Source organism: Budorcas taxicolor, chromosome 2 (genome assembly GCF_023091745.1).
Source record: "Budorcas taxicolor isolate Tak-1 chromosome 2, Takin1.1, whole genome shotgun sequence".
Lineage (NCBI taxonomy): Eukaryota > Metazoa > Chordata > Mammalia > Artiodactyla > Bovidae > Budorcas > Budorcas taxicolor.
In genome coordinates this window covers 33,184,405-33,208,906 of record NC_068911.1, presented here as the reverse complement: position 1 = coordinate 33,208,906, position 24,502 = coordinate 33,184,405, and the positions used below count along the sequence as shown (strand labels likewise).

General features: G+C 48.9%; 1 protein-coding gene across 6 annotated transcripts in view; it reads left to right on the top strand.

Moving 5' to 3' along the window:
• CLEC16A (C-type lectin domain containing 16A) overlaps positions 1-24,502 on the top strand; it is a 237,908-nt gene that overhangs the window by 56,618 nt on the left and 156,788 nt on the right. For 5 of the 6 annotated variants that reach the window (XM_052636154.1, XM_052636156.1, XM_052636152.1 and 2 more), the window contains 2 exons: positions 7,357-7,588; positions 23,664-23,793. In XM_052636154.1, the coding sequence (XP_052492114.1) occupies positions 7,357-7,588; positions 23,664-23,793 (362 nt within the window). The remainder of the gene's footprint in view (positions 1-7,356; positions 7,589-23,663; positions 23,794-24,502) is intronic. The other variant, XM_052636153.1, reaches the window with a different exon arrangement.

Below are 24,502 nucleotides of genomic sequence, written 5' to 3'. Positions count from 1 at the left end.
AGTATCTCTAGAGTGCCTCTTTGTGGCAGACGTCGTGCGGGCGTTTCTGTGCAGAGGTCAGGTGGGCACTTTTGTGTTCAGCATCTCGCTTCAGCCCGATGGCAGCATGTGACGGCGCTGCTGCTGTCCCTGTTTTTCAGACGCGGGAACTGAGGCGTGTTGGGCGAGGCTCACTCAGCCAACAAGCGGGTCTGAGATCTGGGCTCAGGTCTGCCCTCATGTTTCGTGGGTTTTTTCCTTAGTCCTCATAACCTGTCTCCTTTTTTGGGGGGCAAATCTGTCTCCTGGTTCCCAAGTCCCTTAGCATAGCTGTTTGAACAGAAGGATGCTAGTTGCTTCCTCAGAAGGTGAGCGGGCTAGGCCCGGGAGAGCCTGGAGGTTCCCCTCTCAGCTTGACCACGATAACTGCTCCCACAGATCCACTGCTCCAGCCTCTTTCCCTCGCCTTTCCTTCTCAGTCAGATTTCTTCCCTGGCCTGCCTCTTGTCCCCTTGCTGCCTCCTCCCCGCTCTCCTCCGTCACTGAGGAGCCCCACAACACCCACTCAGCAGGTTGTCTGTGCCGAGGCAGGGGCCCTGCCACCTGTTCCCAGGACGTGAGCATTGTGAACGCCTTCCTATGAACTACTAGCTGGAGAGGCCACCTGGCTGGCCAGCGGACGCCACCTAGGAGCTGGCCCAGCAGACTGTGCCCCTGGGCACCGCCACCGTCACCGGCACACCAGCTCCAGGTGGCCCTGGCCTTGACAGAAATAAAGGTGACTGCCCGGAGCTCAGAGCCGCCCTGCCCAACATTCTCCTCTCCTCCCGAGTGTTCCAGTAAACTGCCAACACTCAAGCCTCGGACTAGTCATTTCCTTCTCCACAAAGGCCTCTCCAGTAACCACCCCCACCCCGCCCACCTGCCCCTGTCCTGGCACGGTTCCCCACCCCTTCCTCCATGCCTGCAGTGTGCTCTGTTTTGTGTCCGTCCTTGTGGCACGCTCAGCAAGCAATACATCACAACTCCTGGCTGGACTATGAGCTTCTAGCCCAGTGCCCGGGGTTTCGTCAGGGCTTAACCCCGCTGGAGACTGCCGCGAAGCCAGCTGCCCACATCATCTAATTTGCTCCTCGCTTGTATTTAGGGCATTGCGACAATCTGAATTCACTGGAAATCCTCTCGGTAAACAGTTTTTAAATTGAGAAATAACATGAGTAAAGTGCATAAAAGTGCAGTGATCTTTGCTGTACTGCTTGATGGCTTTGGACCAGTGGTTACATTCATGTGTACAGGTGCCCCTCGCTTTTGGAAAGTTTGCCTCTCTCAAACCAAAGTCCTCGCTACAAAAGACTGAAAGAAGCCCAGAGAGGCTTTTCACTTTTAGACAAAAGGTGAAAAGGGAAAATAAGGTGCACACTGGTTCTGCAGCAGCTGTTCAGCGGCAGTGCGCCTCCCGAGCAGCCCCACCACCATCAGCACCTGAGGGTCAAGGCCCGGAGCTTTGAGCTGTGGCTGTGCGCATCCGTGCTTCATCCCCGTTTAGTCTGTGTGCCTGTCAGCAAGGTGTGTCCTAAGGTAATAGCTTCTTCGCTTCGTCCTAGCTTACAGAAGCTCTCGTAGGACTGCTCTACTTTCAGATCATGGGGGAAGCTGTGATTCAGGTCAAGAGAAAAACGCCTCTGACGTCCCCTGCAGCTCCTTCTCAGTCTATAACCAGCACCCCCACCCCCACCCCTGCCCCTTCCACCAGCGAATCACCATTCTGACTTCCAGAGGTGCCTTTTAAAAAGTTTTTTTTTTTTTTTCAATTCAATTGTGAAATACCTACAGCAAATACTATTTACGATGGATGAACCATTTTTAAATATACAATTTGGTGGCATTAGGTACATTCTTTAAAGGCATTCTTTACATTTTAACGGCACTGCTAAACAACTGAAAGATACAGAAGCGACTACAGTAGAAAGTGAAAGTTCCCCCAACCTCAGTATCTTCCTAAAAAGGAACCACTGTTTTCAGTTTGTGTATCCTTCCAGACCTTGCTCTGTGTACTGTCATTGGTCAATATCTGTCAGCTCAGGAAAACCTGGTGTATATGTACGTGTTCTGAGTTGGCAATTTTTTAACTGTAAATAGAATCCTTGATTGGTTGATCACAACAGGGTCTTGCTGGTGTGGTGTGTGTCGGGCTCTTTCTGGCGCGGGGTGTGTTGGGGCCTTTCTAAGGGGCACACCCAGACCTAGTGGAGGATGTTCTGTTTGCCCTCTGTGGCATCGGTGGTTCTGCCTCTCCTTCTCCACTCAGATGCCTGGGCCTTGCAGGTTCCAGTCCTTACTCCTGACCCTCTTGCTGTGCTTGCAGACCCTGTTCTCAGATCCCACAGCCCCTGAGAGGCCTTAGTTATCACTGACCCCCGGGGAAGTCACTTTTCTCCAGTATTTAACTTTGAAGCAAGGACCAAAGTTCGGAGGCAGGCAGGTTGGTGGAAGGTGTCATTAACCAGCAGGTGGGGGCAGACGCTCTCAGGAGAACTTAGACCTCTAGGTCACCCTTGAAGTCACATCTCTGGCCTTCAGCTGCCTCTGACCCCAGATGCCAGCCTAAATGTGCAGCCACGGAGCCCACAGCCCCCCTGCTGCATCCCCCACTCGGGTATAGGCAGCGTCTTGGAGTCAGCAAGAAGGGTCCCCTGACTCCACTCTTTCTGTTGCTTGGGTTCCAGAGCCCTGTGAGGTGAGCCCTGGGTGAGTGAAACCTGAGCCTTTGGCCTTTGGGAAATGTAGACCTTGTATGCAGGAGGCTTGTCTCCGAGACATGCATGCTGTGCTTTCTTTATGGGAAGATAAACCCAAAGGCCTTCAGATTTTTGACTCTGATGGGGGCTTTCCCATTTCTTCTGGTTGGTCCCTTGGTGCTGGCTCTTCCACTAAGTTCAGCTACTGAGGTCTTAGGCTCCTTTCTTCATCCACCCTCACCCACCCACCCCAAACTTTCTTGTTTTCTTCTTGATCTCCCCATCACGTTGGATGTAGTTTGGTACAGGCCACCATTCAGCAGCCTGTCAAGGCCTGCTCTGGTCCAGACACCTGGTTTAGGACAAGAGCTCACTGGGGCATGAGATGGCTCTTCTCTCAGGGGCTTTCTGGGAGAAAGGTCATCTGGAGTTGTCCAGTGGAACATGAAGATTCCTGCGAGGCCTGACAGCCAGAGGCCCTTGTGAGAAACAGCAGGAATGATACCAATCCCAGCGCACACTTCCCAACCACTGTCAGCTTCTCCATGGTAATGATTGGATCTTTTATTTAAAATAATTTTACTTATTTTTGACTGCTGGATCTTTGTTGCTGCATGGGTTTTTTCTTTATGGTGTACAGGCTTCTCAGTGGGGTGGCTTCTGTTATTGTGGAGCACAGACTCTGGAGTACAGGCTCCATAGTTATGACACACGGGCTTCATTGTTCTGCGGCATGAGGGTGTTCCCAGATCAGGGATCGAACTTGTCTCCCCTGCATTAGCAGGTGAATTCTTTACCACTGAGCTGCTAGGGAAGCCCTTATGGGATCTTGATGTTGTTAAATTATTAAGCAAAAAAAAAAAAATCAGGCTTTTTAAATGTAGAAGAAAATAAAATCTACAACTCCAATGTCCAAATGATCCCTGTTGAATATTTGCAAAAGTGAACTTGCATACATGATTAGAAATTTCAAACCAGACAGAAAGATACAGAAATGAAAAACTTTAAGTTCGTGTCCCACCTTGTTTCTTTTCCCAAACAGGAAATTCTAATATATTCCTGTGCAGCTTTCCAGGAAAAGTTGTGTTTACACCATCATGAAGCTTTACCTAAAAAGGGACCCTGCTTTGTTTCCAGTTCTTGCATTTTTTTTTATCCAGAGGCTGTTTCTGCATCAGTAGATCTAGGTATAAAAAGACCTCAGTCTTTTTATATCCACGTGGATTCCCACTTTATAGACAGACCATAATTACCCCACCAATCCCCTTTTGATGGACATTTAGGTTATTTCCAACTACTTACTGGGTAGGTTGTGTTTTAAAGGTTTGAAATTTCCCTGGTAAGCATTCTTCCCCCTCTTACCTCCTCAACACCTGATCATCAAGAAAAACAGATCCCTTGGAAAGTTTTAAATTCATTTTCACAGTTGATTTTTTTTTTTCTTTCTTTCATAAAGTCAGGAACAGGAAGGTAACCGTCTGTCTGTTGGTTGCTTGTTGCATGGCCAAGCTCTGAAGGAACTTTCTCTCTTTTTTTTTAAATAATATATTTTGCTTCCAGTGACTTTTTAAACAAATTTATTTTTGGCTGTGCTGGATCTTCGTCGCTGCATGGGCTTTTTCTCTAGTTGCGAAGAGCAAGGTCTACTCTCGAGCTGCGGTGTGCAGGCTTCTCGTGGCGGTGTCTTCTCAGGGAGCTCTAGTCTTGTGGACTCGGTAGCTGCTGCACATGGGCTCAGTAATTGCGGTTCCCGGGCTCTAGAGCACAGGCTCAGTGGTTGTGGCGCACAGGCTTATTTGCTCTGTGGCCTGAGGGATCTTCCTGGATCGGGGATCAAACCCGTGTCTCCTGCATTGGCAGGCAGGTTCTTGACCACTGAGCCACCCAGGAAGCCTGAAGGAGCTTTGCATCCATGATTTCCTTTAGCTCCAGGAGGCCAGAATTACTGCCCCATGGTTTAGAAGGAGCCAGGAACTGAGAGAGGCCTCACTGCTCACGAAGGTTCCAGCTGGCGTCCACAGCACCCTGACCAGCCATGGACCTTATCCACCGCTCCTCCTCTCCTAGTGCGGCCTGTTGTCCTGGACATCTGAGTCCACCCAGAGCTCAGGGAGTGCTGTCTGCATCCGTCTATGTGAATTTTTCGCTCAAAGCTTCTGACCGAGTGGTGGTTTGCTCTGCGTGGGGTCTCACTTTTCTGTTTCTGAAACCTTCAGTTGTGTGTGGCGTGCAATTCCCTGGGAGTGAGTGGTAATCAGAGGAAGCAGTCGCTTCATCTTAGGGCCCTAACCTACCAGGTCTGAGTCCTTCCAGAAGGGTGAGGACCATCCAGCGCTGCGTTCTGTCACGCAGCATCCTAAGTGGGCTCTGATGGATGCTGTCTGTCAAGAGGTGCGCGCCTGGAATGCTCCCGTCTCTGGGCTCCCTATTCTTGGCATCTGTAACGCACTGTCGGCTTCCTGGACAGTTGAATCATGTCTCAATTTTATCTGTTTTTGTGGATGAATAATCCTAAGTAGGTAAATAAAAATTAATGTCTGGGTTTGGATACTAATTTAACTTTCAATTAGGTTTTGTTTTGAGCATTATTGAAATTAATCTGCGTTCTTAGAGCACATTCCACTTATTGGCAGGGTATGGTGGCCCCCAGAAGACAGTAGGTAGTTGTTTGGGATAAATTCAGATGGATAGACCGAATCGAGATAATGTAAAAGTTTGCTTTCAAACGTTTCTATTTTTCAATGACAAAGTGATGTCTGGATATCACCTGGACCCTGCAGAGAGAAAAACTCTTCAATCAGAATCCTGCCCTGAACAGATGAGGGACGAGTTTTGATCCTTGCTCTTTTCTGGACCTGGTTCATTTGCATATAAATACTATTTAAAGGATGCTAAACAGGGACTAAGGTCCGTCTAGTCAAGGCTATGGTTTTTCCTGTGGTCATGTGTGGATGTGAGAGTTGGACTGTGAAGAAGGCTGAGCGCCGAAGAATTGATGCTTTTGAACTGTGGTGTTGGAGAAGACTCTTGAGAGTCCCTTGGACTGCAAGGAGATCCAACCAATCCCTTCTGAAGGAGATCAGCCCTGGGATTTCTTTGGAAGGAATGATGCTAAAGCTGAAACTCCAGTACTTTGGCCACCTCATGCAAAGAGTTGACTCATTGGAAAAGACTGATGCTGGGAGGGATTGGGGGCAGGAGGAGAAGGGGACGACAGAGGATGAGATGGCTGGATGGCGTCACTGACTCGATAGATGTGAGTCTAAATGAACTCCGGGTGTTGGTGATGGACAGGGAGGCCTGGCATGCTGCGATTCATGGGGTCGCAAAGAGTTGGACACGACTGAGCGACTGAACTGAACTGAACTGAACTGAACTGAAGCAGGGAACTGAGTTTGAGCTCCTGGTGAAGCATTATTATTTTAGAAGAGCCTGGGGCTTTGGGATTGGGCTCTCGCAGAATCGAGAGCCCAGATTCTGACTCTGCAGCCAGTAACTGTGTGACACTGGGCAAGTCACCTAGCCCTTCTGGGCCTCATTTTCTCATCTGTAAAATGGGATTGATAATCTCTATATCTCATGGTTGCTGTAAGGATTGAGACACAGCTGTGGTTTCCACGATGCAGGGTATGAACTGTGGTGACACACAGGCCCTTTTCTTTTCTCTTAGAAACCTTTGGACTTTTTAGGGAAAAACCTCTTCCTTGGGGGCAGGTTTCCTTTGGCGATGAGCTTTAACTCATCACTCATACCTGTTAGGCTCCCCTTCTAAAGAGAGCCAGCAATCTGGTTATATCCAACTCACCTTGCTTTTTCTTTTCTATTTTTATATTAGTGAGGCACAGTGGTGTTTCATTTCTGTTGTGATATATAGTTCCTCTTAAAATAAATATATTTAAATTGAAAGTTAACAATGACATCAGTGCGCTGTGGTTGAGACATAAATTGTGCAGATGGTAAGTGGTTTTGAATCCCAGCTCTGTCACCTCCTGGCTGTGTGGCCTTGGGTGGGTCATGTAACATCTCTGAACTTCCATTTCCTCATCTTAGCATAACTATTATTCTCTGGGGGTTTTGTAAACTGTTAAGTGAGATAAAGTAGTCAGAGCCCTTAAAACACCATTGGGCACATAGAAAGTACCACCAAAGTATTAAAAGTGTGTTTCTGACCTTTGGGAAGCGTGGAGCCGGTATGGGTCAAGGGCACGGTGACTTGGGACTGTGGGCAGTAAATAAATGGTAGCTGGTGCTATTGTTTAGATTATTTAATAGTGATGATGCGAAGAGCTGACTCATTTGAAAAGACCTTGATGCGGGAAAGATTGAGGGCAGGAGGAGAAGGGGGCAACAGAGGATGAGATGATTGGATGGCATCACCGACTCAATGGACATGGGTTTGGGTGGACTCCAGGAGTTGGTGATGGACCGGGAGGCCTGGTGCGCTGCGGTTCATGGGGTCGCAAAGAGTCAGACACGACTGAGCGACTGAACTGAACTGAGTAGCGGTAATGATCAACGAAGACATAGAATTTGCTGTACTGAAGGGAATTTCTTGGGATGGAAACCCTCAGACAGCTCCACAGGAGCCGGTGAGACCCCACTGTTCATACCTGTCCATTGTCTTGGTTCAACTTTCCAGGCCAAGCCGAGCATTCGGTGTTTCATTAAACCCACCGAGACGCTAGAGCGGTCCCTTGAGATGAACAAGCACAAGGGCAAGAGGCGGGTGCAAAAGAGACCCAACTACAAAAACGTTGGGGAGGAGGAAGACGAGGAGAAAGGGCCTGCCGAGGATGCCCAGGAAGACGCCGAGAAGGCTAAAGGTACAGAGGGTGGTTCAAAAGGCATCAAGACGAGTGGGGAGAATGAAGGTGAGTGCACGCGCCACTGCCAGCCTGCCCGCCGGGCCGTCCTGTGTCTGGTCCCCCGTGTGTGTCCCTGGGTGCGCCTGTCATCCCAGACACCTGTGCCCCTCACTCTGCACAGCCCGCTCTTTGGCGACAGCTGTGGCCAGATCCACACAAGCCTGGGCAGCCTGGAGCGAGGCCCTTCCTCTTATCCCCTGCCCTGTTTCCCGTTTGCCAAAAGAGAGTGTTTACTTTGTTATTAAGAGAATGAAATGGGCTAATGCACGTAACATGCTCAGAACAGTGCCTGGCCCATGCCATAAGTGTCTCCCACTACTATTATTTCATAACTGCCGTCATTATTATTAATAGTATGGTCATCTTTATCATTTTTGGTGTTCTTCCTTATAATCCCGATGACCCAGAATGATGATTTTTTTGACCGAAGTCGTTATTGCCAGTGCACTGCAGGAAGAAAAATGGCCCAGGGCTGATGAAATTAGATGCTTTTCATACGATTATGGTTTGGGGGGAATCAAATATCAAATGCAACCCCCCAGATTCTTACATTAAGATTTTTTCCAAGCCCTCATCTGTTTAGAGTGAGGCGCACTGGTGTTCGGTGCACTGGGGTCAGGAGCAGAATCCTTCTGTCCTCTTCTCTGCCCTTGTCGAGGATGATTCTGGTTTCCTTTTCACCTCCCTCTTGTTTAGACACTAATGCCTCCATCTGGAGAGCATTGTCAGCCCCGGGGATGAAGCAAGTTTGAGCTGTTGCTTGTGTCATGGGCCGGGCTCGCAGCCACACAGATGGGGTCTCTGGCCATGGCCCCGGGTGCTCAGGGTGGAGGAGGTGATGGGGTCAAGTGAGGTGGGAGCTCTGCTTGCCAGAGGGGAGCTTCCAGCACACCTCCTGGGACAGATCCGGGCTCTCCTCAGCTCCCGCCTGCCTTCTGCTCGGGCGTGGGGGGAGCATCTCTTGTGAGCCCTCCTCTGAGTCCTGGGCTCACAGCAGCTCCTCTGCAGCCAGCTCGCCAGCCCGTCAGCCTGGACTGTGCGAGTCCAGGCGCCCAAAGCTGGAAAATGGAGCCGCTCAGTAAATCAGTTGACTGGGAACTCATTTGTTTGGGGGAGTTTGCTGCAATTATGCAGCCAAAACCTGCCCCCATCCCCACCCCGCTGGCCCCATTCTGATGATCTTGGCAGCTCTCTACGAGTGCCACGATCATATTTCAATGAATATAACCCAAGTGTCTCCCTGCTGCCATCAGCCCTCTTTTTAGGCTGAGATCTCCAGCATGCTTTTTTTTCTGTCCAAAGTGTGCAGTAAGCATCTTGGTTTAGGAATTCCTTTCTGGTTCAGAAACCCTTTGCCAACAAATATCACTGTGGCGGGGAGGTGAGGGGTGGACACAAGGTAAGCCATACTTGTTTGCTTATTTGCATCATTTTTACTTTTTGGTCTAACTGGGGAGAAACTTCCCTGCTGAAACTTTTGGTTTAGCTGTCCTGTAGCCACCCTGGGGGGAAAATGGACGACTTCACCCCATTTTGTACAGTGTGTTCTCATCAATTTTGTTTTGGAAAGATGCTACCTCTTTTTGTTCCAGTCCTTTTAAGGGCTGCTGTCTAACCAGGCCGGGGCTGTGACTAACCATGGTGTGGACAAGGGCAGGCCTGGCCTCAAACACACAATCCAGTGACTCAACTGGCAGCCTAGTCCTGGCTCACAGGGGCTGCAGCAGCTCTGCAAAGCTGCCGTCCCCGCTCCCTGTTGGGATCCAGGGGGTGGGGGGTGGGGGTTGGCCTCCCTGGGTTGGGGGGAGCTCCCTGCAGGCTGAGCCTGCCCTGTGCAGGGGGCACAGGGAGGCATGTTCACCAGCCTCCAGAACCCTGTTTCCCAGGTGGTTACTCAGCCAGGTTGTGTCAGGCAGAGCTCAGAGGAATTTCCCGAGAGACTTTGCTTAGATGTTTGATGCCAACTTCAGGCTCCAGTGGAGTGTGGTTCTCCATGGCCTCCTCAGCTTTGTAATGCCCTCCTGTTTTCCTGGCCCAACTCATTGTAAATAAATACAACTTTTGCAGGCCCATCCAGCAAAGAGACACCTAACTGGGCAGCAACAGGTGTACTCTGGGGCTCTTTGAATTATTTATTTGACTTCTCAGTATTCTCGTGTTTGAAGGTGTGGCCACTGGGTGCTCTCTCCTTAGACTGTCTCTGTGTTTGGGTGAAACCACACAGCTGTTAATTCCTGTGACTTGGAAGGGTGTTAGGCGCATTTTCTCACTTGGTTTCAAGCCAGAGGACAGTGTCAATGGGTAGATGGGAGATGTGACTTACAGTCTTGTCTCACCAGCCAGACCTACGTGTGCCTTGGAGGGTGTCCCCAAGCTCTGGACGTCATTGTCCTCATCTGGAAATTGTGACTCTAGGAAGTATAAAGACTTTTTTTTTTTTAAAACATGAGGATATGTTAGGATTCTTGTGGTTTTAAGATTTAGGTATTCAACTCAGACTAACTCAAGCAGAAAAGGCAGTTATTATTAGTCTAACTGGGAGGCCCAGGAGGGGCTGGACTCGGGTACATAGATGACCATCAGCAACTCAGGGCCCACATCCTGCCAAGCCACCAAGTAGAGAGAGCGCTGCAACTGAAGCCTGGGAGCCGAGGCTCACTGGTGCTGGTGGACCTGGCTTGCCCACCCTGCAGAGGGATGGCCAGCACTGATTGGTCAGGCCAGTTTTGCATCTGCCCTATGTTACGCCCTCAGAAAGAAACACATTCATCAGAAGAAGGAGGTGTGGGTGCCGGGCTCACAGAAACAGCAGGTGCTCTCTTAGAAAACCATACTATTTCTGCGTACTCCTCCATTTCCCTCAGGCCAGCTGGTCCCTTCCTCTGTCTTTTCTTGTTTTCTTTTCCATTCCCTTCCTGTTTTGTGGCTGTTTTCTTCTCCCAGATATTTCTCTGTAACATGGTGCCTCTCACATCATCCCTGGACCTGGTGAGGTGTTTGAGAGCCTTGGACTTCTTGAGTAAAGAGATGCTGGCCCCAGCTCCCCATGCATACCCCGTCATCCCTGCTTCAGCAGTGAACTCTTTACTTAAAAAGGCGGCAGAAAGCATAGGAATAAAAAGGCATGTGGTCACAAGTCACAAGTCTGCCATGACCTGATTTGAATGTGGCATCGACTTGTTTTTTTTTGACAAAGGCAGCACCCAGAATTCACACCTCCTCCACTTTTAAGCCCAGACAAGGAAGTTGTGTGAAATGAATGTGCAGTCCTGGACCCTTCACTCCCATCCCCAGTTTGCAGAGAAATATGCTCTGCCTCAGGTCCCCAATGATGGGCAACTCATTCTGAAACCAAAAAAAAAAAAAAAAAAAATCATAGGACCTTTTAATTTTTAGAAATTGAGTGCTGAAAGGAAGACCAGGGTGCCCTGGTCCCTCTGGCCAGAGGAGTGTGCACCCAGATGCTCGTTCACGTCTTAGCCTACCCTTCAATCTGAAACAACAGTCATTTCTTTTTGGATTCAGTTAAAGCAGTAACTTGGACATGAGTTTGGCTGAACTCCGGGACTTGGTGATAGACAGGGAGGCCTGGCGTGCTGCGATTCATGGGGTCGCAGAGTCAGACATAACTGAACGACTGAACTGAACTGAAAGCAGTAACTTAATAAGTGGACCTGAGACAAGAGAATGAATTGTTTTAATTCCTTGGTTGAAAAATATGGGAAAATCAGCTTTTTGCCTATAAGGAAAGGTAGCCATCAATTTCATGGCCTGACCTTCACATATGACTCCTCTCTTGAATCCCTGCAAGGGCATGGAAGGATCAGGATGGGAGTGGCTGTGAGCCTGCCAGGTTGGCTGGGAGTTAAGGAGTCCCAAGCTTGGCTTTATTTTTTTTTCCCCCTTCTGAAGTCTCTACTGAAATGAAATTGAACCTTCTGGCCTCATTTTTGCAAAGCCAGAGCCAACCCCAGGCCTAGCAGGTTTCTGATGAGGGCATGCCAAGGACTAGGTATCAGGAGGTCGAGGTCTGCATCCCAGACACCTATGACTCTGCCCCAGAGCTGCTGTGTGACACTGGGCAAGTCATTGCCCATTCTATACTTCTTTACCCACAAGGGACCTGCGCGATGCCAGCCCTCAGGTTGTCAGAAATGAGAACCTTAAGTGCTTCAGCATTTAGCAGGTGACACATGACCACCAAATAGGAGCCCTGGCAAGACAGTGGAGCGAGGAGCCCAAAGTGGGACTTGAGCTTGGTTGGGGGGACATATGCTTGATCACCCTGGCGAGTTTCTTTGGGTCCTATTTCTTTGTTAATTTCTATAATGAACAGTGAGGTGGTTGAGTATGTGTATGCGTGTGTGTGTGTGTGTGTGTGTGTGTGTGTTTCTGGAGCAGGGCATGGGAGAGGGATGGGGAGGATGAGCCACTGGGATACAGAGGTGTTGGGGCACCAGCTTTTCCAATGGGCTTAACTAGTATAAGGAGAAGGATTAGAGGTCAGGTTAGACAAATCCTCTGGAAAGCAACTTCCCAGGGAGAAAAAAAAAAATTCTGAATTCAATCTTGTGCAATCCAATGAATAGTAATAAAAAAAAGCAAAGGAAGCAGTACCACAAATACTCAGCACTTACGCACTGTGTCATTGCCAGGCACTGCTGGCCTCTTGGAATTCTGCTCCAAAGCCAGTCAGCAGCATGCGGTCCTTCCCATATCTCCTAGGTAACCAGCAAGGGCATCCTTCTCCTCCTCTCCATAACCTTCTTTCTAAGGCCTTCTTATCATCCCCTGCCCTCTTTTTATCATCTGGCCTCGCTGTGATGGCTGGAACACTGACCGCAGAAGTCAACTGAGAAAATCCTTGCATTTGTCAAGTCAAAGACTGTTGGGAGGTCAGGCCTGCCATTTCCGTGAAAAGCACTTCATTTACCAAATATTAATCAGATTAGAATGCCCATCACCCTGGGAAGTTAATGAATTATGGCTGTTATTTAAAAAAAAAAAAAATCCACAGTGACAGAGTACTGGGAAAGCTTAGGGATTTGGCCAGAGTTGTCACATCAGGGGACAGAGTCCTGAGAGTCCGCGGGCCTCTCCTGCTCGTTCAGCGATTCACACACCCAGAACACTTCATCCTCCCAAAGCAAAACCCTACCCGCTAAACATCTCCCTGTTCTCTCTCCCTCCTGCCCCTGACAGCCTCCACCCTGCTTCCTGGCTGATGCATTTGACCACTCTAGGTGCCTCATAGAAGTGGAATCAATACAGTGTTTGTCTTTTTGAGACCAGTTTCTTTCACTGAGCATCAGGTACCCGAGATTCATCCGTGTTATAACGTGGCAGGATTTTCTTCCTTTTTAAGGCTGAACGATATTTCATTTTTTGAATAGACTCCATCTGGCTTTTCTTTTTTAAATTTCATTTATTTTAATTGGAGAATGATTAGTTTACAATATCGTGATGGTTTTTGCCATACATCATTATGAATCGGCTACAGGCACACTTGTGTCCCCTCCCTCCTGAGCCTGCCTCCCGCCCATGCCTCCAGGTTGTCGCAGAGCACCGACCTTGGATGTCCTACATCATCCATCAAACTCCCAGCGCTCTCCATGTTACATATGGTCATCTCACATCAGCCCTCCCTCTCCCTCTCTTACTGATTCCAAAAATCTGTTCTTCGTGTCTCCTTTGCTACCCTGCATATTAGTACCTTCTTTCTAGATTCCATATATATGCGTTGCTGCTGCTGCTGCTAAGTCGCTTCAGTCGTGTCCGACTCTGTGCGACCCCATAGACGGCAGCCCACCAGGCTCCCCCGTCCCTGGGATTCTCCAGGCAAGAACACTGGAGTGGGTTGCCATTTCCTTCTCCAATGCATGAAAGTGAAAAGGGAAAGTGAAGTCGCTCAGTCGTGTCCGACTCTTAGCGACCCCATGGACTGCAGCCTACCAGGCTCCTCCGTCCATGGGATTTTCCAGGCATGAGTGCTGGAGTGGGGTGCCATTGCCTTCTCCTATATATGCATTAGTATATGATATTTGTCTTTCTCTTTCTGCCTTGCTTCACTCAATGGTCACCTGGGTTGGTTGTACCTTTTGGCTGCTGTGAATGTGGATATGCAGACACTATTTTCCTGAAGAGGTTTTTGTGGAAACAATAGAGGCCAAGCAAGGTCTGGGGCTTCCGAAGGGGCTTGCCGAAGCTAGAGGAGCTGGACACTTGAGGTTTTGCTCCCAGCCTGGCAGCTTCACATCCTTCCACTCCCAGAGGCCCAAATCAGTTGTGTGAGGGGTCCCGCCACCGCCAGGCTGGATACTGGAGGCTTCAGGCTTGTGGGCCGCAGTGCTTGGCACAGAAACTAATACCACACAGATGCTCGTTTACACCATGCAGGTAGTTTGGGAAGAGGAGCCCACCTCTTGACCCCTCTGTGCCTTGGTTTCCTTTCCATAAGCTGCAGAGGTTCCACTAGGCCAGTGTTGGCCTGACTGTGGGATGTGGAGATGGCTTTGGATGGGACAGAGAGAGAGGACCTTGAAGACCACAATGAGAGGTTTCTTGTCGGGATCTCAGCTCCAGGGGGTGGGGTGGGGGAGCCTCGTGGTTGGTGTGTGCCTTTGACCTCCTCATGTTCTCCAGACACCCCTTTCCATGCGTACAACAGGCCTCGGCATTTTTTGTTTACTTATCATGTGTTTATTTTTCACAGTTGCTCTCTGTCGATACTGGTTTTATGCTGATAGTAGTAATTCCTAAAAATGTTTTATTTGAAAATAATTTCAAGTTTATAAAAAGTGAAACAAAAACAAAAATAGTGTAAAGAACACTTGTTTCTTTCACATTTTAACATCTTATACCCCATTTGCTTTCCTATCTGTATTTTCTCTCCCTCTCCACACACTGTGTGTCTGTCTCTCTGTCTGTCTGTCTCTCTCTCACACACACACACTCCTTTTTTTCTGGATAGGTTGCATCCAGCACACCCCTTCCATCCTAAACTCTTCAGCCTGCATTTGCTAAGTACAGGGCATTCTCCTTTGGGACCACAACACAGTTACCACCTTTGTAATGGTTTCCTTCTATCCAGGTTCCAGGTTATCCATTGGCCTAATGACATCCTTTGTAGCATATTTCCTCCCTCCAGGGACAGAATCCAGTCCAGGGTCAGGTCGTACCTTGATTTACCACGTCCCTTTACAACATAAGCTGGAATCAAGATTGCCAGGAGAATCAAGATTGCCAGGAGAAATATCAATAACCTCAGATATGCAGATGACACCACCCTTATGGCAGAAAGTGAAGAGGAACTCAAAAGCCTCTTGATGAAAGTGAAAGAGGAGAGTGAAAAAGTTGGCCTAAAGCTCAACATTCAGAAAACAAAGATCATGGTATCTGGTCTCATCATTTCATGGGAAATAGATGGGGTAACAGTGGAAACAGTGTCAAACTTTATTTTGGGGGGCTCCAAAATCACTGCAGATGGTGACTGCAGCCATGAAATTAAAAGACACTTACTCCTTGGAAGAAAAGTTATGACCAACCTAGATAGCATATTCAAAAGCAGAGACATTACTTTGCCGACTAAGGTCCGTCTAGTCAAGGCTATGGTTTTTCCTATGGTCATGTATGGATGTGAGAGTTGGACTGTGAAGAAGGCTGAGCGCCGAAGAATTGATGCTTTTGAACTGTGGTGTTGGAGAAGACTCCTGAGAGTCCCTTGGACTGCAAGGAGATCCAACCAGTCCATTCTGAAGGAGATCAACTCTGGGATTTCTTTGGAAGGAATGATGCTAAAGCTGAAACTCCAGTACTTTGGCCACCTCATGCGACGAGTTGACTCATTGGAAAAGACTCTGATGCTGGGAGGGATTGGGGGCAGGAGGAGAAGGGGACTAGAGAGGATGAGATGGCTGGATGGCATCACTGACTTGATGGACGTGAGTCTGAGTGAACTCTGAGAGTTGGTGATGGACAGGGAGGCCTGGTGTGCTGCGATTCATGGGGTCGCAAAGAGTTGGACATGACTGAGTGACTGAACTGAACTTACTCTCCTTTACTCTGGATATTTTCACAGTCTGTCTTTCTCTTTTCCTACTTCGACGTTTTTGAAGAGTACAGAATCTCCTCCACCTTTGCTTCAATAGAACGTTCCTCATTCTGTCTTGGATGTTTCTTTCTGATTAGGTTGAGGTTAAGCGTTCTTGGCTGGAATCTGGCACAGGTGACATGTCCTTCCCAGGGTATCACTTCTGGAGGCACATGATGCCCTTCTGTCCTTCATGGGTGATGTTAATTTTTGCCAACAGGTGAAGATGTGGCCCAGTTTCTCCACTATATCATTACTTTTTCTTTTAGCAGCTAATTTGCAATCCATGGGAAACAGTTGGACATAATGCAGATATCCTGTGCCTCATTAAAACCTCCCCTTAGAACCTTCCTGCACACATCCCCTTCCTGTTGGTGGGGATGTAAATTGGTGCAACCACTATGGAAAATAGTACGGAGTTTCCTCTAAAATGTTAAAATTGTGTTATCAGACGAACCAGCAATGCCACTCCTGGGCACATATTCAGAAAAGACGAAAACTCTAATTGCAAAAAGATACAGGCATTCCAATGTTCATAGCAGCACTGTTTACAATATCCAAGACATGGAAGCCACCTAAGTATCCACTGATAGCTGAATGGATAAAGAAGGTGTTATGTATATACACAATGGAATATGACTCAGCCATAAAAAAGAATGAAATAATGCCATTTGCAGCAACATGGATGGACCTAGAGATGATCACACCAAGAGAAAGACAAATATCGTACAATAGCACTTGTATGTAGAATCTAAAAATATATATACGAATGAACTTACAAAACAGACTCACAGACATAGAAAACAAACATATGATTATGAAAGGGGAAAGGGGGGAGGGATAAGTTAGGAGTTTGGGATTAGTAGACACACATTACTGTATAAAATAGATGAGCAACAAGGACCTACTGCATAGCACAGGGAACTATATTACTATCTTGTAATACCCTATACAAGAAGGAGAAGGCAATGGCACCCCACTCCAGTGTTCTTGCCTGGAAACGCCCATGGACAGAGGAGCCTGGTAGGCTGCAGTCCATGGGGTTGCAAAGAGTCAGACGTGACTGAGCGACTTCACTTTCACTTTTCACTTTCATGCATTGGAGAAGGCAATGGCAACCCACTCCAGTGTTCTTGCCTGGAGAATCCCAGGGATGGCGGGGCCTGGTGGGCTGCCGTCTATGGGGTCGCACAGAGTCGGACATGACTGAAGCGACTTAGCAGCAGCAGCAGTAACCTATAATGGAAAAGAATCTGGAAAAGAATATGTATGTGTTCGAGAATACACACATGTATACTAATGAATCACCTCGCTGTACAGCTGAGACTAACACAGTGTTGTCAGTTGAATAGCACCCTGTTAGCTGCGGCGTCATTGACAGTCCTTGCTGAGTCTTTATCAGGACCGCGGGAGAAGACTGGTTTCCAGTGTCAGCGCTTGGTAATCCACTGCAGGCGAGATTCCTGCCTTCTTCCCATTCATTTGTTTATCTATCTATCCTTAGAACAGACTCACGGATTCCAGTTTTTTAGTGGTTTGTATTTCAGTACTGTATTTAATGAACTGGGTGCTCAAATTGTCCCAGATTTGGCCCTTGAGAACCCTTTCAAGCTGGGTGCTATATCTTTGTGATCTGCCCTCTTCCTTTTTTTTCTTTAAACAGTTGTGACTCTTTCTGTCATAACAAAGTATTTCAGGTTCATTTTCCATCAACTCTGCCCTTCCTCAGGGTTAATTTCTCTGGAAAGCCCTGTTCCCTTTCAGTGGTCAATGACTGAATGGTTTTCAACAGGCCAAGATCTGGGCACCAGATGTGCTTGTGACTACGTGGGGTGTCTTGCTATTTGAACCTTTCAGTGAACAGAGCTAGGAAATACATGCAGGTATATATACAAAATGCACATTACCAACATCTCCAATTCCAGTCAGTCGCAGGAGTGTTTTTTCTTGACTTGCCCCACTCGATTTGATGTCACTTCCTTTACAGTGAGAGGCTGGCTTCTAATGACATCAAAACATTTACTATTTGCTCAATCCTATAATACATCCTTACGAAGTTTCACAATTGTTTGATAAATAAAGAGTTGTTTGCAGTTCCCTGTCCCCTTCCCCAAATACTTCACCTGTCCCTAAGCTGAAGGTATAGAGTCAAGTTTTGTGTCATAAACTATTTGGGTTTGTCTGTCTTTCCTTTCTTTTCCCTCTTCAGGATAGATATGGTATTCATTTGAAATATATTTTATATTTTAGTCTTGCTCTCTCTCTCTTTTTTTTGTTTAGTTAAAGGTTTGCCCTTCCCATTTTTATTGATTTAATTTCTTTCTGTCTTTAAAAAAAAAAAGTCGTTTGGAACATTAACCAACTCAAAACTATGCAAAAGAGTTTGTTCAAGGAAATATCCTTCTTCCCACATACCTTCCATCCTGTTCCCCTCCCTCTTGTAGATAACGAACTTACTGCTTTCGGGAATATCCTTCCTGTGTTTCTTTGTGTAAAAAGGAGCAGAGGTGTGCATGCTTTATTGTTTTCCCGTCTTTCTTACACTCAGAGTGCAGTCCGCCATATATGCTCTTTGGCCCTTGGCTGTGTCCATGTAGCCTTGGCTCCGGAAATCGCTCTGTATCAGTTCACAGCGGCCTTCCTCATTCCTTTCCCAGCTGTGCCATGTGTACCATGGTCTATTCAACCAGTCTTTATGCTTGGACATTTAGGTGGTTTCCAGTATTTTGCGATTACCAATAATGCTGTGGCGAATGCCCTTGTGCCTGTGCATTTTCATATCGTTGGAGAGGTGTCTTCCAAATAAATTCCTGCAAGTGGGATTGCTCAGCTGAAGGATACAGAAGTGATTTAAAGTTTTCTTTGAAAATGTATTTAAGTTAAAAAAAAAAAAAAGTGTGAGAGTTTGAATCAAATGATTAACAAGTAGTTCAGGCAACACAGAGACACAGCAGAAATGGTAAAAGCAGGCCCATGACTGAAGTTTGAACAGAGCTGGACTAGGGCTTCCTCGGGGGCTCAAGTGGTAAAGAATCTGCCTGCCAATGCAGGAGACACAGGAGACTTGGGCTTGATCCCTGGGTCGGGAAGATCCCCTGGAGGAAGAAATGGCAACCCACTCCAGTATTTTTGGCTGGGAAATCCATGGACAGAGGAGCCCGGAGAACTGCAGTCCATGGGTCACAAAGAGTCAGACACAACCGAGCATGCACGCACAGTGCGCAGAGGACTAGGGCAGAGCTTCAGTCCCTTTAACCTCTAAAACAGAAACCTGGTGTAATAGCTGAGGTTCAGATGGAGCTCCCTGGGAATTCATTGTCAGCCCGTGGGTCCTGACCTCAGTGTAATCAGAGAAAATCTGTCCATGTGAACCCACTGGTCTGCTTGCCCTGGTGGCGGCAGCATGGTGCACATACCCTGGTACGGGAGTGAGGCCACACCAAGGCCGGCATGGTGTCAGCAGGCAGATGGGGCAGCAGGGGCCCAGAAGGCTGTGTAGAACCATACCGGACATCCTGATGTGGCATAAAGAGGGGTGCCCTTTGACCTTCCATCACCAAGGCCAGAGCCCCGTCAGCATCCACTTTTGAAGATGGCTGTAGAATCCATTTTGGAACAGTGAGACTCTGGCGAGACCCTCTCCTCTAAAACCTGTTAGCCACTCCTCTCAGGCCCACCTAGCACTTTGCATACAGTTTCCAGGGGCTGGCAGACCTGGGTAAGGATCACTGGTTTCAAGAGTTTAAAGGACGAGGGAAGACCTGCTTGGCATTGGAAGAACTGTTGTATATTTTACCTAGAAAACTACGTGAAGCAGCTCATCCTACACTTAACGCCTGCCGGAGGAGTTGTGTGTTGGGATGGGGGTGGCGTGGGAGGTATGCGGGTGCAGCTGTAAGAACCGGGGTGACACAGCCTAGGTTTGGGAGCCTCGTCGTGTGTGGAGAGGCCCTTATGGGCCTGATCCTGCACCAGGAGTGACCTGGGGAGTAGGAGGTGGGGCAGGCTTGGCTTCTTGTGTGGATTTTCCAGCTGTGTGAAGAGTTACTATCAAACTTCCCTGATGGTCCAGTGGTTAAGATGCTGCACTTCCACTTCAGGGAACATGAGTTCGATCCTTGGTCAAGGGAGTTCCACATACTGCATGGTGCAGCCAAAAAGAAAAGAGTCATTCAACTTCTGGGTTTCTGTTTCCTCATACTCAGTCTCTAAGACCAAACTAGTGGTTTTCAGGCCATTTTGTGGGAAGCTGCAGAATTCCCGAAAGGAGCTCCAGGGGCCTCTGTGGAGGGTATGAGGGGCCCTGTGGTCAGAGATATTTGGGCACCTGCCCAACCTGTCCCTGGAACAGCTCTGCTCATCTCTTAGTGTGGGGGCGCCTTGGGAAATTGTTCAGAATCAGTGCGCACCTGATAACACAGTTTGCTGGGTGCTAGGCTGACTTATCTTCAGCCTCCCAGCTGCTCTGGAACTCTCAGAGTGTCCAGGGAGATTAAAAAGCCAAAAAGGAATAACTACATCACAGCAGATGGAGGCTCTAGGGCTTGGCCCTGTAACCTTGGGGAGTCCTTGGAGCTGAGCTCCTGCTGTGTCAGCCCAGCAGGCCAGGAGGAAGGGGGCCTCGCAGCAGGGTGGGAAGCAGGTCAAAAGTCACAGGGCAGATGCCAGAGGCTGGCACCATTGTCTCACTTGATAGTCTTTAGATGACATGTCCCAACAGTAAACACATACATAATTCAACACGCATCTCCCCAATATATATGTATATATACATTTATTATGGACTATACATATTTGTATTAATGTGCAAATGTTATGTACATCATAACATGAACTAACTAGAGTTTTAAAAAGATAATAGTTAAAAATAAAGAGGTTTTGCCTAGCGAATCATCTTGCATACCCACTGGGATGTCTGCACCCCACTTTGGAGAAGATGAGAGCTGTTGGGAGGCCCCTGAAGGAGGCTAGTGGAGGGAGTATGGGAGGAAGGAAGCAAATGGTGCTTCTCAGATGGCAGCACCTCCTGCCCTCTGCCATGGCTGTGGGCTTACTCATGCACCGTGGTTTACTCAATAGCTCTTGGTGAATTGACTCAGTGGTTTTGTCTTAAATTTAGCTTCATCCTAAACAGTAGCATCCACAAAACAGACTTTCTGTGCAGTTAGAATTTTCTTCTAATGCATGTTAAAATAAACACAAAACTGTGCAAACACATGGCACTTAAAAATTGCGTGACAGCCCCAACCTGTGTGATGGGGCTGACCCCATGGGGGACTCTGATCTGTGTTGTCTGACTTCAGAGCATGCTGGGAGGGAAGGGCCTGGTGAGAGCAAGCCCCCTCCCCTAGGTCCAGGCCCATTGTTGGCGTGGGGGGATTCAGGCCTCCCAGCCAGAGGACAGTCGCAAGCACAGTCACACTTAACAGTCCCAGAAGGGAGGCCAGGATGCAGCCCGCCCCCATGAGGACATTGCACACATGTGGATCGCAGGTTGGAGGTGCTCTACACATCGCAGCTGCTGAGCGTCATTGCCAGCCCTGCCTGGCCCAGGCAGACCCGTCAGACACGATCCACTCCAGGGATTCGTATTGAGCATTTGCCTTATGCCAGGCCCTGGCCTAGACACTGCAGTTCTGGTGGAGAACAAGACAGATACGGCAGCCCCTCTCATGAAGCCCACGTCCTTGGGTGGGGAAGGCGGACAGGAAACAAGCACACCAGTAGAGAATGTAAAATCCAGGTGCGGGTTTCTCCCGAAATCTGAAAGTAGAGACCTTTTGTAAGAGAAGATGGTGTAAAGACAGGGTGCAGTTCCCTGGGGACACACCTTGCTAACAGATGCCCAGGGTAGATGGACACAAGGCACCAGCACAGCACAAAGCTACGGCAGCTCCACACTGAGGTGCTAACTAACTCTGCTTCCCAGGAAGGAGCTTGGCGGGGCCGCGTCCACGCTCAGGGTGCACGCTGCCTCTGTAATGACTGCTGCCACACCAACGCTAAATGCTATTTCTGCTTTTCTCCTATTTTTGTAAAAGGGAAAGTCCTTTTCAGGTTTCTTTTAGTTAGAAAAAACAGGTACTAATACAGGTCTTTCCATAAAAGCCAAGTGGCCTAGAAGCAAAACTTCAAAAAGTGGGGATACCTGTGGTTATAAATACCATAAAGTAAAATCAAGAGGAGGGGGGAGGGGACATCTCTATGGAAGAATTCCAAGTAATTTATGTAGCTGCCCTCCCTCAAGGAGACAGAACATAGCTCTGTAATCCTCAAGTGTGAGCTGCACTTGATGACTTGCTTCCGAAGGGTGTGGGGTACAAGGAGGAGGAAAAGTCCCTCTCCAGTGGAGGACCCTGACCAGCTTTGCCTTGGCCGAGCGATACAGGTGAACACCCGCTGTCATAAGCCACGCTGATAGGCCGTGCCCGTGATGCGGTGTGACGAGACAGTGCTTCCTCTCTGTTGCCTTCCTCCCAGAACCCATAAGCCCAGTCTAGTAATAGGAAGAATGCCGCGGAAACCCAGATAGAGGGGCATCCTAAAAGTGCCCAACCAGACTCCCCAGCCCATGTCATCTGGAGGAAGGGAGGTCTGAGGAACTGTTGCAGCCACGAGGAGCCTAAGACACAACAGCTGGATATAACGTGGTTATCCAGGCTGGGGTCCTGGAACTGAAAAAGGATACTGGGGAGAAACGAGGGAAATCTGAATGAAGTATGGAGTTGAGTTCATAATAACTTGGAGAGGTAGAAGGAAAACCGATGGGGAGGGTGTCTGAGAAGACATCCCTGAGATGGTGACGTTTCAGTTGAGCCTCAAGTGACGTGATTGAATGGTGCCTGGGGAGGGAAGACTGGGATGAGAATGTTCCAGGCAGAGTAAGCAGCCGTGTAAAGACCCTGGGGCAGGAGCAAAGCCATGCAGGTCAAAGGCGAGTGACAGGAAGCGCAAGACAGCTGGTGGGGCAGAGAGGGCCGGAGGTGCGGTCAGCGGTGGTCAAGGGCCGGGCCGTGCATGGCCTTGATACTGTGGATGGCATTTGGATTTTGTTCTGAGTGTGATGGGAAGGCTGAAGGGGACCTGGGCTAATTTGTGCTTAAAATCACTTGGTTCTGTGTGGGCAACAAATTGGGGTTGGGGGTGGGGGCGGTGGGTGCAAGATAAGCAGTGGGAGGCTCTTGCTTGGGTCAGGGGAGATGACGGTAGAGCCCAGGTCAGCACCTGTCCTGCCTGAGAGGACACACAAGTTCACCTTTCGTCATCCTTTCCCCTCACCATATTTCCTGAAGATGGGGGGCAGCCCTTGAACTCTGGGTTCTAAGAACTAAGTGTTTGATGGTCCACACCTGCTTCTCAAGGAACTCTATTATGGGACAGCTCATAGCACGGCCACCATCCACCTTGAACTCGGAACGTTTTCCTTTGTTGGTTCAGACCTTTTTCTGAAAATGAAAATGTACATGGTGCTCAAGTCGGGTGCTATGAAAGTTGCCCCTATTTAATTGGGAAAAATAAAGTGAGGTCCCTCCCCTCTCTGCCCTCTGGAAGCTATAAGTGGGAAAGTAAAACAAAGGCTTTGGGCATGGCAGAGCCCATGCTACGGCATAAACAGGTTTGGAATATTTTTAGTGGATTCGGTTATGTTTTATTAACCACATGTCACTTCTTCCATGCTCTTCAATTCCTCTGGGAAGGAAGTGTGGTATCAATAAAGGAGAATAGATAACTGTTGAAGTAAATCATGGCAATCTGGGCTTTCCTGTCAAGATCAGACGCCGTTTCTTGACATTCCCAAGCTGAAAGGGGAGGAGGGTGCGGGCCCTGTCTTATTGCTCCCGGCGTGGGTGTTGTGGGGGCTGCTGTCGCCACCGTCGAGTGTTTGCTGGATGTTTGCAGAGCGGTCTGCCGGTCTCCCTCTGGAGCACGAGCGTGTCTGTGAAGCTCGATCCGGGGCCACGCGGGCTCATCCCAGTGTCTGTCTGCTTCCAGAGATAGAGATGGTGATCATGGAGCGCAGCAAGCTCCCGGAGCTGGCCGCCAGCGCCTCCGTGCAGGAGCAGAACACCACGGACGAGGAGAAGAGCGCCGCCACCGGCCTGGACAGTGTCCAGTGGAGCAGGTAGCTGCTGGGCCGGGCGGAGGGCTGCCCCGGAGCCAGCCTTCCGCTGCTGGTCGGTGTCTGGGATGAGGTGGGGGGGGAGTGCCCTGGCCAGGTGCCCACGGAGGGTAAGCCGGGCCTCGTCCCGCCACCCTGGTAGCCTCTTCTGCTTCCCAGCCAAGCCATCCTGCTGCTCCCCTCCCTGGCCTCCAGAGGCACCACTCCTCTTGAGAGACCACGGGGACGGAGCTGGCCCTCAAGGCCATGGTACTCACCCTTTGGAATGAATGACTGAGGCATGACACCACCATTCTAGGCACTTCAGTGCTGGTCCTAACAGGGTGTGGCCTTGTTCATCAGGCCACTCCTGGCTGTGCCCTGCTGCCCCCACGAAGGATGCCCTTGGGGGCAGCCTTTGGATTTTATGATCTCATTCACTCACTGCCGCCAGGCTCACCACTGTCTATAGGGCCTGCCCTGGTGACTCAGCGAAACTGTCTAATGCTGCTGTCCACCTTCGACTTCTTGGCTGATAGTTCATTTCAGTGATGGCTGCCCAAACTATTACACTATGCAACCTTCCAGACGCCAGCTTTCCTGCAGCCTGGCTGGAGCGCCACCCCTTCCAGAAGGAATCGGGTGGAGGGCTGCTGCCAAAGTTGCAGCGAACTGTTAGAGGGCTTCTCCGTCTCAGTGTTATTTCCTTATCAAATGCCTGCAGTAATCTCCG